General features: G+C 40.9%; 1 protein-coding gene across 2 annotated transcripts in view; it reads right to left on the reverse strand.

Annotated features, from left to right (window-relative positions):
• Positions 1-432: 432 nt before the first annotated feature.
• EPHA4 (EPH receptor A4) overlaps positions 433-16,150 on the reverse strand; it is a 135,869-nt gene continuing 120,151 nt past the window's right edge. The window contains exons 14-18 of one of the 2 annotated variants that reach the window (XM_075004633.1): positions 14,964-15,113; positions 11,190-11,383; positions 8,403-8,558; positions 7,372-8,119; positions 433-4,025 (exon numbers count right to left, since the gene is read on the reverse strand). In XM_075004633.1, coding sequence (XP_074860734.1) covers positions 8,005-8,119; positions 8,403-8,558; positions 11,190-11,383; positions 14,964-15,113 — 615 coding nt within the window. In that variant the 3' untranslated portion in view covers positions 433-4,025; positions 7,372-8,004. Of the gene's footprint in view, positions 4,026-7,248; positions 8,120-8,402; positions 8,559-11,189; positions 11,384-14,963; positions 15,114-16,150 lie in introns of both variants that reach the window. The other variant, XM_075004632.1, reaches the window with a different exon arrangement.

Below are 16,150 nucleotides of genomic sequence, written 5' to 3' on the forward strand. Positions count from 1 at the left end.
CCTGCTCTCCTGGAAGGACCAGCATTATCGACCACCCCGACAGATGTATGTCAAACCTGCTCTTACAAATCTCCAAAGATAGCAATCCTATAACCTCCCTAAGTAATTTATTGCAGTGCTTAACCACCCTGAAAGTTAGGAAGTTTTTCCTCATGTCCAATGTAAACCTCCCTCAAGCAATTTAAGCTCATTTCTTCTTGTCCTATTCTCAAAGGTTAAAGAGAATAAATTTTCTCTTTCTTCCTTGTAACAACATTTTAGGTACTTGAAAGTTGTCTCAGCCTTCTTTTTTCAGACTAAATAAAACCAATTATTTCAATCTTCCTTCATGAATTGTTTTCTAGACCTTTCATCATTTTCATTGTTCCTTTCTGGACTGTCTCCAATTCGTGCACTTTTTTCAAAATGTGGCACCCTGAACTGGATACAATATTCAAGCTGAGGCCTAATCATGGTGGAGTAGAGCAGAAGAGTTACTTCTCATGTCTTGCTTACAACAGTCATGTTAAAACATCCCATAATGTTTGCTTTTGTGGGTGTGTTTTGCTTTTTCCCTCCATCACTACCACTTTGCTTCTGCAGCACATTCTATATCCACATTCCTGTTTAATACTTTTAATCTGTTTTCCCATCCTTTACTTCAGTCTCTTGCCACTTTCTGCTCAGCCTCGCCACCATCTCTGTTCTCTCCCCCACTCCACAGCCCCTGATCCTGTGTCTCCTCTTTCCCTCTTCTGCCACACGTTTCCAAGCACATATCATTGCCTCCACTCCTTATCATGAAAAGGTAACAAGAGCAGAGCAGATCACCAGTGTCCATTACCCAGGGATGGACTCAAAGCTTGAGTGTTGCATTGTCAGTGTTCCCACACCAAATGATCAATCATAAATAGAAGCAATAATTAGCAAATAACCACATTTGAGGTTCGTACAGCAACTACTTTATTATTTTCAAATGCAAACTTTTGCATTGTTTACTATTTTACAATTTTACAAACTAGGTATAAAAGACCATAAATAAATGACATAAGTTATGTGTACCCAAAATTCATGGAGGGGAAAATTACAGATTAAAACAAAATAGAAAATCTATATGTCTAACCCAGAGACTGCTCAAATTCATGAACCAAGAAATGCTGTTAGAATCTTTTACTCAGCATGAACTAAATTATAATATGCCTCAGACATTCTACTTTGACCGCAGTCCTTGCATATGCGAACGTACTTGCAGTGATACAAAAAAATAAATGTACTCTCTCTTCATTTCTTTGATTAGTATTCAGGATATTTTTCTGGTTATGAAAATGTCACAAACAAAAAATACTGCTTTTTAAGTTCTGTTTACTAGTTAAGTCCCAGCCTTTTTAATACATTTTTTTAAAATACACAGATTCGTCACAAAATTATTACAGCAAGAAACCTGGACGAACATCAACTGGCGACGTGGTGAGCAGAGCAACTTTTAACAAAGGCTTGCCATGCTTGAGAGACCTGTTGATGATGTCTTCTGTAAGGGAGAGAGAAGGTGGAAGCAAAGTTGTAGTAACTTGTTAATTTTTTAACCCAAGCTCCTTTTAGAACATTTGACTGCAACGTGAATGTGCTGGGTCTGCTATGCACAGTTCTGCTCCCTGATGCTTTGATAACGTTGTTTGCTTTCTGCCTCCAGCTCAGGCATCCGAGCTCTTCCACATCCTCCTTCTCCAGGCTATATTGACCTTGAATTTCTGGTTCATGAGAGCCGGTAACATTATTTTAATAATGAAAATAAAAGGGTCGGCAGAGAAGAAGGAAATAGAAATAGCTTTGAGACATTTCTTTAGCACTCCATTCACTGTGGCATGCTTTCAGAACATAGCAACATCCATAATTTTTCTTGGCTTTTCCAATGTATGCTTGTCTGATTGTTTCTCTGGTTATAGGTGCACTGTGCTACCTCAATAGTCCTCTGCAACCAGAAAAATGGTTGAACCTACCTGTTGCTGAATTCAGCACGTGGACTGGCAGCACATGTCCAAGACTCTAGCATAAGGCTACATTCTAAGGCTATGTCTAGATTACAGGGATTTGTTGACACAGTTTTTTGTCAGACGATATCTTCTGTTCTGTTGACAGATCACAGCCAAACTGCTACGTGGATTGCAAGAGTGATCTGTTCTATTGACAAAGAGCGACTGGACTGCCCATCTGCTCTATTGGCGAAACAGACAACTGGAAGCACAGCAGACAGGGCTGTCCAGTGTCCTGGAAGCCCCGTCTGTCGACAGAGGCCCCCCGCCCCCCGGAACATTCTCACTGGCTTTCTGTCAACAGATCTCTGCTGACAGAGGCATTATTCCTCACGGAGAGCGGGGTGCAGCTGTCGACAAAATTGATGCATTCTGTCAACTTACTGTCAACAGAACCCCTTTGGAATCTGGACTCTGCGTGGGTTTTGTTTTGCCAGCAAAACCCTCTAGTGTAGGCATAGCCTAAGAGTAGTTTACAGTGAACAGAGACTACTCTGTATTAATTAAACTTTTCTAAGTAGTATGGGTAGGTTGTTTGAACATGTCTTTTGGCCACAGAAATTACCTGGTACATTCACAAGTTTGAGAGGGGTAGTTTCAGCAAAAACAATCAGGAGTCCTGTAGCACCTCAGAAATTAACACAGTTTTTGGGGCATAAGCTTCCTGGACTGGAACTCACTTCATTCCAGACCACAGAGGCTCAGGCTCACATAAATCTGTTAGTCTTTAAATTGCCAGATAAATCTTTGTTGTTTTTTCTTGTACATTAATTCACCTATCCTTTGACTATGGAGTATAGGAACACGACACACTTTTGCAACCATTTTGTAAACAACTGCAATCTTAAACATATCTTGCAATTTTATTTCCTCAACTGTTGCTGGGAGAAAAAGTCTTTGACTGTCAGCTACAGGACACACATTTTCACAGCTGGCACACTGGGCAGTGCGAGTCTGTGAATGCATAAGAATTGCATATATTTGTTTGCATTCAACAATGTCTTTAAAATCTCAGTTTTGCAGATAAAAAGGGCTACATAAGAGTTCAATTGGATGGACACAGGCATTGTTGCCTCTCCCCTTTTCATCAAGACACTGGTGTTTTTGATCATTAACTGATCTTGGTAAGAATAAGCGATATTGGTGAAAAGCTTTATCACCGTTATAGATTGTATTACTTAATTCTTCACTTCCCAACTCAGATGAAAGTGCCCTTGTTTCTAGGCTGTGGAACCAGTCCTTAAGGTTAGCGTGGCAGCTACAAAATACATTTACAGATACGGGAATTTAAACTTTTTGTGTGTGTTTTCTTGCTAGTGTTGCGGACATGGTCCACTAGCCTGCTTTCTCATGCAGCTCGTCAACTAGCAGTGGATGGAATCCAGATCTCCCAGAGAGACTTTCGGCACCTTTACAGGCAGTTCTCTATACATGCAGTGATGCAGACGCACTCAAACACACACACACATGCTCATTTGGAAGAGGTCAGAAGTCCGTTATCCATTCTAAGTAAAAATATATATATTTATATCACTGTGAGGGCACATTTTGAATAACGTGTCACTTCACCAATGTATATAGGCAGCTCATGTGAACTGGGTTCTGTGTCACGGCATCTGACTTGGTGTCCATAGTAATATCTGTAGTGCTCTGTCACTGGCACTCAAACAAAATGCAACAGTGACATGTGGGAGGGACTACAAATGTATAAATAAAATCATAAGAAGGAAAAGGAGGAGGGAAAATCCCAGAAGTCTGAAGGGCTTTGAAACAGTACATTCCTCATATGACAACTGGAAAAGAGCTATTGAGCCTTATAGTCTCTTTTTTTGTCTTGTAGAAGTCCCCACTCTTCAGGGACTGATTCTGCTTACTGAGTGTCTGTTCCCCAGAATCAGAGCTGGCAAAGCAGGGCTTGTGGAATCTGGAAGGCTTCATGTCTGGTCCTTTGTTCTCCTATGGTCAATATGACCAATAGGAAAGGCTGTCAGGCCAAGGAAGCAGAATCTATTTTCCCTGAAAAAAGGAAACAGGAATGCATTAGACCAAATACAAACTTTTGGACAAATGCAACTATAGCACCTGGAGAGCAACCACTCAGATTTCCAAAGAAAGTTGCCACTGCATATTACCCTGGGTAATGAGGCTTTCTGCACAAAGCAGGCAGGAATAACTGGTTTAATTTTTTTTTAATTACACTCCTTGGGTTATTACTTGTATATAAGCATGAAGACAATATTCTGATTCACTGAATAATTTAAAAAAATAATTGAGGAAGAAAAGGATGCTTAAATGCAGGATTTCCAGTTAACTGTTCTATGTGCACTGCTTGGAAAAGTTAGTACTAATGGAAGTCCAACCACTAACAGTGCCTTCTGTTATCCTGAAGGATGTCATTGAATCTTCTAGGAGCAGTAGAGTTAATTCCCACAAATCATAGCAAGGCGTGAACAGTGGAGGATCTCCAAACGCATTGGAGAGAAAAAGTCCATTGTAAATGGTTTAGATGAGAAGGGGAACAGAGAACCACAAACACCATGCTAAGGCCACGTGTCTATGTGTTTTTGCATGCACATGTCCACGTCACGGCGGCAAAGAAATAAGGGATCAACACTGAATTTACTTTTAGCCCTGCCCCTTTCTGCTATTCTATTCAATTCCACAATGGCAAGGAAAAGAGAAGATTATTTATTGTGACAAAATGATGAATCCTGGGTGTACTTGCAGACAACATAACTGGGTAACACAGGTAGGTCCAACAAAATTAAAGACACTCCCAGTGTGTGGGAGAAATGACTTCCGAATAAGCCAAAGCGGGTTTTGTTTCAGAGTACAATTCACATGTGCACATTAAGAATTCCCACTGGAATTCACAAGCATCTTGTTGACTACGTTAAAGGCAATTCAGCCCGCCAATGCACAGTACAAAAATCAATGTGTGCTCCTTTGTAATACTTTTTGCTAGGAAGCTTTCATTCCCCTTGCAGCAGAATTGACATCCTGGAGTTTCCTAATGCAAAGTCCTAAGCAGAAACATCATTCTAGGGGAAAAAAAAATAAAGCTAAACAGGCAGAGGATTCAGCTATCTAGTGTTGTCATTGGGCTCACTGCTTTGCTTCAGATCAGAGGTACAGATAACTGACATTATCTTAATGAAGAAAAACATCATTTTCCATTTAAGTTCTCTTTCTGCCACCACTTCAGCATTACACACATACAAAATGGGTACACCAATAGGATGAATACATTCCATGAATGTAATTAAAGTACTGCTGGTTTCCTCCAGTTAAAAACATGCTCATGCCCACTCACCCCTTTCATTTGATCACAGTGAACTTATGGTATGAGTGACAGCACTGAAAACTGAGCTACTGAACTGCCTTCACAATTTCCATATTATAAATATTAAAATAATCTGGCCTTATTTCTACTAGATACCAACCACACAATTCTCCAAACTGTCCCGCATATTGGGCACATTTTGCTTTTATTTACAAATAGCCTTGACTTTTTGTAACAGATTTCCAGCAGGGGGAAGCTATAATGTCACTGTACTGAACAAAGGATATTTGCTGGTAAAGTACTGATGTTGTATCATTTAAATGAATCTCCAGTGAACTGGAGTTAAAACATGATGGTCTAAATAGTTTTTTTAAAAAAAGCTCAATTTACTCTCAAAAAGAACAGCTCTTATGAATAATGTTGCAGAAAGGTTTTTAATTTTACAGGTCCGAAATTTGGGATTTTGAACAACTTTCTTTCAGAATAAGCTAGGGCATGTGGACTGAAGGGAACTGTGTGGCTCCCACCAGCAGCAGAAATGTAGCACTTTAAACACTAACAAAATGATTTATTCGATGATGAGCTTTCGTGGGACTGACCCACTTCTTCAGATGAATTTCGTGGATCTGTCCCATAAAAGCTCATCACCAAATACATAATTTTGTTAGTCTCTGAAGTGCTACGTTTCTGCTACTTTGTTTTGTTAGAGCACAGACTAACACAACTACCTCTCTGGTTACTATTCTTACCAGCAAGTTATTGTTACCAGCGCCAAAAAAGTATGCCAATGACTTTGCTGTTACGGCAAGTTGACTTGTTCCACTCAGGTCAGCGCTACTGGATTCAAAATAAATGCAGTGACTTTAAATGTTAACATAACAGCCTCAAACATTTGTTGAAGCTGCAAATGTAGGAGACCAAACCCACCTATGACCTAAAAGATCTCACCATTTTTGAAATGTGAATGTCACCCTAGTAAAATTTTGTCTGTTACTCACAAACCCCAATAGCTAAACTGTGCAAATCAATGGTTAGGGGTAAAGAAATCTGTTCTCTACATCTCCACGTCAAACCACAAACTGATCGTGTGATCTGGCAAGGTACTGCTCTGGAGTGTGAAAGGGTCTTAGAAGGGAGTGTATATGTAATTTATGCCCAATGAAAGGCCTCTTTACACTGTCAGCATAGTTTAAAGGGGCCTTATTACAAATAAAATTCAAGCCCAAATGTGTCTGGAGTGCTCCTGATCTAACCAAACTGAACCCCCATGTGTTCAAACAAAGTTGCAATGCAGGGATCTCCTAGATTGTCTGATATGCAGCCATCACTATCCGCCAGCTCACATGAGCAAATGGAACAAAAATGCAAGTATAATTCCATTTTATTCCATTCTTGGTCACATAACATCACACATGTGCCAGCAGAGATGGAGTTTAAGACTTTAAAAAAAAAAATCAGAGTTTCACTTTTGTTTTTTCACCTAAGTAGAGTATTTCACGTTTCCCCAGACAGAGGAAAATCTTAGGAGTTGTTCCCTACCAATGGTACCTTTACCAATACTGGTGTTTCAGGTATTAGTGCCCATTTCTCTGGTTTATTCCACCCAATTACACAGTCTCATTCTTTACCCACCAGTGAGAAATCAAAAAGGAAATGGGTCAGACTCTTCCTGAGGAGCTGTGCATTAACATCACCTACTTCCCATCATCTGTATGCAGTCCACCCCAAAGGTTTGAAGCAGCCCAATTTCCACCATCAGCAAAGAGTGTATGCAACTGAATGTGACACAAGAGAAATTGCTGAGCTCTTAGTCTGGCATACTAGTAAAAGTTTATCCAAAAAAGTTGGGAACCACAATCCTACATCAATTTTCTTCTACGTGGTATTTATACGTGACCATATAGTTTTAAAAAATAAACACACAAGGAATAGAAGGGAGGCTATACTTTCACTGACCTGTTCAATATTTCAAGAGTGACTGCTCCTTGAAAGGGGAAAGGGATGAGTGTCTGGAAGTTTCACAGTCAAGATTGTCACAGCGGACTGTCAGTAAGATGTTTGCAAAAGGTTTAGACTTACAACTCAGTAGGGCGCAACAACAGCCAAGAACAAAACCCCTGGAAGTCCAGTTCTGTCCAGTAATCCTCAAGATGGGTCACTCCCAGTCTCATCCTGTAGATGGGTAAATCACTGATTCAGAGGCACTAATCAACCAAACAATACGCTCACTGCAGCTTCTGCACAGTATCAGTGACACGCTGGGTCTGCAGAAAATATCCTGGGGCCAATTCTTCGTTCCAGTGAAAGATGCACAACTGTGGTTTATCACACAAATAAAATTCTATGGTTGTAATCCCCAGGTCTTTGGGGGGAAGGAAGGAGTAATTATTTTTAAGCACAGTATCTGGCAGCAAACACAGCATCAAAACTTGAATGTGATGTTATATTTATATATAGATACACGTATTTTACATATTGTTGATCAACGGAAATATATTCCAAGAAACAATTTGTTCCAGGTCTGGTTTAAAATGACGGTGTGTCATTTTGGTAGCCCCTGCTCCACAGTTTCAGCCATCTGTACATCAAGCAACGCTGAAGATCTTTATTTCAAAGGGCCGGGAGACGAAGTAAAAAAAAGTGCAGTTCTTCAATTAAAGTGCATGGATGAGGTAAACTAATTTCAAGAGTTTAAGTTTATTCAGTACTGGTTCAGACGGGAACCATTCTGCCGTGCATCTGTTGCATTTGGGTCCGCATTGCCTGGACGCTGCCCAAAATCTTATTCTGGTGTGCAATGGTGGTAATCCCAATTCTTGCCAGATCCCTGATTAAAACAAGAGAAGAAGCAGAGGGCTGAGACCTTTGTGTTAAACGCTGACGCAAAGCAATATAGGAGAGTCAACCACATATAATACTGCAAAAGCAAAGCAGATGTAGAGAAATGTTTAATTAAATAACTGAAGGCATTGTGGAGGCATTTTAAAATTCTACTCTATCCAAATGAAAGGCATTCCATTCCTTTAATGAACGTAATGATATGCAGCACAAAGCAAAAGAAGCCGATTAAATCCAGATTTACCAGTTTTTGTTATACGCTGAGTACTTACTCCTGGTTCATATGCACCACAGCCTCTAGGGTTGTATAGCCAGCAGCTGTGAAATTATCCTTATATCGATCCATTTTAATGGCCTGGAGCCAATCCCCAACAGAAACAACGGTTGAGAATTCTGGAGAACTAGGATCCAACAGAGCAGTGTTTGGTCTAGGAACAGAAAATACATGGGCAGATATTAGCCGGTTAATGGAACGAAAGCTAGACTCCACAGTGATCATGCTCAGGGACTAGGCAAAACAGATCATTAGTTCACATAGAAGCAGCATGTTGCATGTAACTAGGAAAAATTGGGGTTCATGAACTATGAAATGTAACATGGCAAATTTAGCAGACAAGAACGGGACAATTTGCCCCCAGAATGAATTTGCTCCTAGGTGCCTATTGTTACCTTCAGCTGAAAATCAAATCATTGCGCCCTTTATAGTTTAAGCCCCACATGCAACAAAGCTCAGGGAAAACACTTTTATGGCAATGTGCTCAGGAAAGGATGAGTTCCTGGAAGGTAGAACATGTTCAGGCTACTGTATCTATCTCCTGTATACAGCAATTCAAGTACTTGAGAATCCCACATGTGTCACGCCTTAGTTAAGCAACTACAAAAACACCGCTGAAGTCTGAGCAGAACCTGCCAGACTGGATCGGAGCTCAAAACTCTGGGAGAATTCAGATCAGACATGTTTCTAACCAGGTTCGCAAGTAGACTCAGTGCATTCAAACATACTCAGGACAGCAGGGAATTAATCCCCTCTTTAATCTATCCATTCCTGATCAGCATGTGTACCAGTATTGGTGGGAATAATGGTCGCTTTGATCTTTTTTTTTTTTTGCTCTGAGGAATGTGCTTCATATTTTGCACTGCAGATATTCCAGAATCATTTTTTAAACACAGTCAGTGCCCTTATTAATAGCTCAGTTATTATTTTATGTATGTGGAAAACTTCAGTGTTTTTCATTTGGCCACTGTAAATTACTGCCATGTATCTAAACAAAGCAAATGCCATCTTGATCATTTATTTTAAAGTACACAGCATCAAAGGTGTGCAGCAGAGCTGTTCTACATTGTCCTGAGGGACACTGTTCTTAGAGATGTCAGTCTGTACTGAAAATGTTATTGATCTGATGAAGTGGATTTGTCCCACAAAAGCTCATCACCGAAGAAATCATTGTGTTAATCTTTAAAGTGCTACATTATTGCTGTTTGTTTGTTAGAATACAGACTAACACGGCTACCCCTCCTTTACTATTGACCCGAGGGACTGAATCCACACTGGTACCACTTACACAACTTTTACAATGCTTCACGGCAGTCTGTTCAGTGTCTGCTCATGCTATATGGAATGCACACACAATAAGCTGAAGTTTAATTATCAGTCATCAATCTCAACACATAAAAGCATATCTATACATTTGTTTGGATTTCATGCCCTGAGGAAAAGAAGTCTGCAGATGGGATTTGGATGCAGAGAGAAGGGATGCACAAGAGGCTGTAAACTATTGTAATAACTAAATGACGCCGAAGACATATGCTATCTGTGAGATGGAATCAAACCTAGTTGGAGAAAATTAAACAGTTGGTATTATGACTCTCTGATTCTTAAATTATTTAAAACGCAGAGGTGGATGCACACGCCAGGCTACAGCGGCAATTAGGGCAATCTGGAGGAAGTGTGGTGATGGTGGCCTCAGAGGGCTAATAACCTGTCTTTGGTAATGTAAATGGTAAGCAATAGTCACCAAGGGATTGACTAGTTTAAAAGTGAAAAACAGCTTTTTCCATTGTGCTGGCCTGCCGGTGGCTGCATCAGGACTTGTCTGGCCTCTGTTATTGCTCTGCTGATTCAGGGAGCCTCATTCCAGGCAGCGCAGAGAGTGCAGATGTTATTTTGTTTCAGTTCGGGGATCAGCTCATTTCTAGAATTTTTCTCCCCCTCCACCGTCCTTCTCCGCTAATATTCTTCTCCTTCCAGACCCTTCCACTTATTCACTGCAAGCAGACTAATTTTGCTTTAAAACCGGACAAAAACAATCTCAAATAAAGGTTCCGATCCCCATCCAGTGTCAGCTGCTGAAGTTCTATTGATTTCAGGATTCTGCTTATTTGTACCACCAGAATATCTGGCTTCAAATAAAGGTCTCTCTTTAATGGCTTTGAAATTTCCTTTGCAACATAACACACGATTGGTAGAGACATGAAACTGTCTTGCCGCAAAATTAAATTCAAATTCACATAACAATTAATCCACACTGTGAACTGTGCCCACAGGGTTTTGGCTGTAACCCTGTAACACTCATTTGCAAATCCTACCTAGGGTTTATAAAACTTGATGATGTATTTTTCCCTGTAGCAAACCAGATCACTGCTAGGTACACTGCACTGAAGCAGATCTTTTTTTTTTTTCTTCCCCCAACAAAAGAGAGACTCAGCATGTCTTGTTTAGCCAAGAAAGCATCACTTGATTGCATCAGGTCTTTTCAAAGCTAGCCTTAAATCTATGTTATAAATATGTTTGGAGCTTGTAGGATAAAGCAATTGTTTTCCTTATTCAGGTTTTGCCTTCACTGAGCCAGGCGCGTCTGGGCTCTCCAGTGCAGCTGGATGAAATGTCAGCATAACCCCAATGGGAAACAATCTTCCACTGGATAAAAAAAGACCTGTGCAGTCTAGCAAGTGCTGTGAAGCATACCTTAACGTGAGCACAGAGGTTTAGGTGAGTTACAGCTTGCCTGTCACCTCTAATGTAGTCCCTCATAGATCACCATTAAGAAAGCACGGCTGACCTGGAGTTCTCGGTGCCCGTCCTCTTCAAGCTGTTGGGGTTGCGGATGAGTTTGTCCAGCATGTTGACAATCTGTCCAAATTTAGGCCTGTCGCTGCGTTCCTTCTGCCAGCAGTCCAGCATCAACTGATGGAGAGCGATGGGGCAGTCCATTGGGGGTGGCAGGCGATACCCTTCCTCAATGGCTTTAATAACCTACCCAGAGCACCAATAAAACACAGTTAACAGAATTTCACAGAATGTAGCCCTGCAGAAACCATTACTGCTTGATCCTAAGCATGAAAACAAACCCACAATAAAAAGAAACAGTGTGGAAAAATAAATTCATACTCAAGCTGCTTGGGACCTACCTACTCATTTCCTTTTGAGAATTCAGAAATTAATTAAGGTTTGAACCCAGTGGAGCTGAGCATATTTGGGAATGTCTACGAGGGGAGGTCCAAGCATAACAGCATGGGGAAGACAATCACACACATTTCAGCTTCACAACCAGGATAAATATCACTGAGTATTGCTGCATTAGGTACGGCTGCTGACGCACACATGCCTCCAGAGACACTGCCCACTGATGAGCCAGACAAGAAACTAACAGAGAGGAGGGTCAGGGTATTACGGGAAAACAGCTGGGATCAGCGTTAAGCTGCTGGTCATGTAGGAGCAACGTGCGGCAGCAATCCTGCAGGAATTCCAGCCAGTTCTGGAGACTGCCCCTCTCTCAGCCTTTTCCCAAGGTGCAGCCTGTGCTCCCCTCCTCTTGATCCAGCTCAGCTCCACTAGCACCAGGGAGAGAGACCAGGCCTTGCTGTGGCTGGTTCATATGCAAAGAGAGACGAAGGCTCATTTCAGCTTCTTCCTCCTTTTCACATCACCATCTCAACAGCCACAGTCAAGCCTATTGTGTAGGTTAAAGTGCACTGCTTACCTTTCAGTGTTAGCATTGTGCCCCAACTGATCCACAGCCTGGCTCTACACAACCACCTCACACCCTCTTGTACATAGGGCTCATTACTAGGCGAGGGCAGGCTGGCAATCTATGGGATCGTTCCAAGATCCTGTTCCTACTGCCTGGTACCCACATCACAGCCCTTCTCTCCACCACAGCCAGAACAAAGATGTACCCTTGTTGGTAGGTTTTGCAGGGAGAACAAAGATCAACAGTCCATGAACCAATACTTCAATAGACTGAATTACGCTGTTACCCTTATATATCTCTTACTCATCCAGAACACTGGCTAAGACATGATGCTCAACTGTCTGCACTGACACTGACCATTCAAAGAATAAAGAGAACTAGAGTAGCCCAGGCATTCAGTCAAATACTCTTCACAAGCACGAAGCTCATTTTAAAATCATTTTCAAAGCTTTCTAGGCAACTTTGTTTCAAAGGAAATGCAAGTTAAACAACCCATCACCACAGTACTTTCTTTCTTTGCCTGTATGATTCTCCATGGATGATGGGAGCAGCACAATGCTTCTTCCTTTAGGGCACACAAAGGAAACAATAACTACCTCGCTAGTTGTGTTAATTTGGATACGTTTTTGGATCTATCTGGACTCATCAGACAGGGAGGGCATCTGCAAACCCACTTCTGTGTTGTTCTGGATTACCTGTCGTTGTTAATGGAAATATATTGTGTTTGTAAGGTGCATCTGGTGCTTCATTTTCTTGTAAAGCCTTGATGACTTCCTGTTGATACAGGAGGGCAAGGCAGGGTGCCAGGAGAGACATTCTCCTTCAGAAGGAAATGTAATTAAATCCTCTTTTTAGATTAAACACCATCCACCTATAAAGGCCCTTCGAAAATATTCAGCTGTACATAAAAAAGCGGGTGACTTGGAAAATGTTCCTACCACTGACACAACCATTTTTGCGACCATATATTCAGGTTAACTTTTCCCCCATTCCTTTATCTATGTCTCATTTTCATGGGAAATATTTGTTTTATTTAGTAAAAATTCTATTAGCACAGACCCTTATTAGCATTATTATTAAATACTCTTCTGAAATAGTAGCCATTGTGTGTACCTCCCCCAGCTCAGAATAAGATGAAGTAGTCCAGATGGTACAGTTAAAAAGGGACTTGCATAATTTAAGAACGGTCATTTAGTGAAGCTGTTTTTTAATACCCTCCTGGGGCAATTATACTATTGTCAAGGGGATGCTTTGAGTGGTAATCACCATTATACCTTATTTGTTTTGTTCTGACTATTGTAAAAGCAATAAAATTATCTGGACAAATACCAATAATTTCGAGTTACCATGGATTGGAAAATTAACTCTTAATAGGAAACCCCATACATGGAAGGTTCTCCCCTCCCCCATTGACCCTCTTAAGTGTATCATCAATATTCACATTCTCCCCTTTTTCTTTTTAATATAATGTTTTCTGAAGTCTTTTAAAGGAGAACTTACGAACATTTCAACCCCACTCCTCACTCTTCTACAGTAAATCTTTCATATCCAGCATTCTGTTATCTAGAACTCTCAAGTAACTCACATTTTAACCATAAGCAAATTTTAGTTATGTTTTCTATAAGTACAGATTAGTGAAAGTAAATACAAATAAATACAGCAAATACAGTATACTTGTACAGGGTACAATTCTACTGTTGTTGGTAAATAAAATACTCTGCATTTTAAGGTTTCTTAATGTCTAATCTCGTTTTTCTTTAGTGCTAGGCATTACTAGGTATACCTCTCTATTTTTCAGATTGTGTGAATATCCAGCAACGTCCCAATCCCAGGGCTGCCAGATATTAAAGAGTTTACTGTATTTCCTTTAAAACCACTATTTTTTAGAAACTATAACACATGGCATAAGTATAGAAGAACAGCAACATGTAACACATAGGCTCCAATTCAAGAGAACATTTAAGTACATATTTCATGTTAAATACATGGCTAAGCCCTATTGACTTACAAAGGCCGTGTCTACACGTGCCCCAAACTTCGAAATGGCCACGCAAATGGCCATTTCGAAGTTTACTAATGAAGTGCTGAAATGCATATTCAGCGCTTCATTAGCATGCAGGTGGCCGCGGCGCTTCGAAATTGACGCGGCTTGCTGCCGTGCGTCTTGTCCAGACGGAGCTCCTTTTCAAAAGGACCCCGCCTACTTCGAAGTCCCCTTATTCCCATCAGCTGAGGACTTCGAAGTAGGCGGGGACTTCGAAGCAGGCGGGGTCCTTTAGAAAAGGAGCCCCGTCGGGACGAGCCGCGCAGCGGCGAGGCGCGTCAATTTCGAAGTGCTGTGGCCGCCCGCATGCTAATGAAGCGCTGAATATGCATTTCGGCGCTTCCTTAGTAAACTTTGAAATCACCATTTGCGTGGCCATTTCGAAGTTTGGGGCTAGTGTAGACGTAGCCAAAGGGACTTAAACTTCCTTAAGTGCTGTCCTGAACAGGGATCCTTTTGAGGATCAGGGTTACTGTGTTTTCTGGAAGTCACCCAATCATAGTTTCAGAAGAGTACTTTATCTCCATTCAAAATCCAGGATAGCTCAACTTTATACAAAACTTGCAATAAAAGAACAAGTAGATCAGGTACTGTTCACTTCTAGACACTGGACACTAGACTGAATGAAGCAATGATCTGATACAATATAGAAAATGCCTGAACGGCCTAATTCTGCAAAGGGACATACTCTTGGCCCACGGGCCCACCCATGCTAATCCTTTGCAACGTTTCGGCACCACCACACTAGGTGGAAGAGGAAAAGAAGAAGAAACTGAAACAAAGAGGAATTAAAAATAAAACACCTGTTGGAAACTTACATCTTGGTTTGACATATCCCAGTAAGGTCTCTCTCCGTAGGACATCACTTCCCACATTACAATGCCATAGCTCCATACATCGCTAGCGGAGGTAAATTTACGATAGGCAATTGCTTCTGGTGCAGTCCACCTGATAGGAATTTTGCCACCCTGATAAAAGCAGAAGAAGACCAAGGCTGGTAAGCTATTGGACAGATGCTTCTTGTGGATGTCACTATGCCAATTCACTAGCTTCAAGACTGCAAGACAGACCTCTGTAGACAGATGCCATCCATCTGTTTTCTTTAGTCATGGGGATGCAAATAAGTAAATTGTTAAATGTATTTTTATCAGCCCACTGCCAGATTTATGCTTAGGGCTACACTGAGCATGGGAAAAAGCCAGGAGTTTATAAAGCATATATTAGAGGATTAGTATACAAAACAAATTAAGTACACACTGTTAGTGCAAGGGCTTGACTGTTTTCTTGCTTCCCCGTCTGACCTACTTGTCCCAACTCCAAAAATGTGGGTTTTATCGACTTTTTTTCAGAATAACAAAATAAAAAGATCAGCTGTAATTCAGAGGTACAATAAATCAGCTTTTAGGCTGCTATAGTCAGTATTAGAACATAGTTAAGTATCACATCACCTAACAAGACCACTTCCGATACCAGCAAATACTGGAGAGAGCTTCTTTTTTTTATTAAAGTACACACAAAAAAAAGGCTTGGGTATCTGAAGTGGGCAACTAGGGTTAAGTTATGTTTTAAAAAGAACTGCATGTTGTTTATCTGATTTTTGCCTTGAGTGATGCTGTGCCAGAGATTTCTCCTTTTGTTTATGCTAATGCACAAGGTGTTTCTAATTGAGCTTTTGGTTTCTTGCAGTCCCATCTGGGAACATTCCTGAGAGTTGAACAAAGATGTTTTATCTTCTTTGTTATAATTTATGTTGTTCAATTTTCTTTTTCTATGCAGCTTTTGGAGACACACTCTGCTCCCCACTGCTTGCCCTTTGTCTCTGTTTACCTGGCTGATAGTTGATTGTCCTTTGTGTGTCAGTCAAATATTCAGGATGGGGCTGTTTCAGACCCCATGGAAAGCAATGGGAATCCTTCCATGGCCTTCAAAGGGCTTTAGATGAGGCCTTCGTTGAATGCATATATGCATTATTATGTGTCTTTCTTGTTTGTTACAATGGGTTTTA

This window comes from Carettochelys insculpta, chromosome 10 (assembly GCF_033958435.1).
Source record: "Carettochelys insculpta isolate YL-2023 chromosome 10, ASM3395843v1, whole genome shotgun sequence".
NCBI classification, from domain to species: domain Eukaryota; kingdom Metazoa; phylum Chordata; order Testudines; family Carettochelyidae; genus Carettochelys; species Carettochelys insculpta.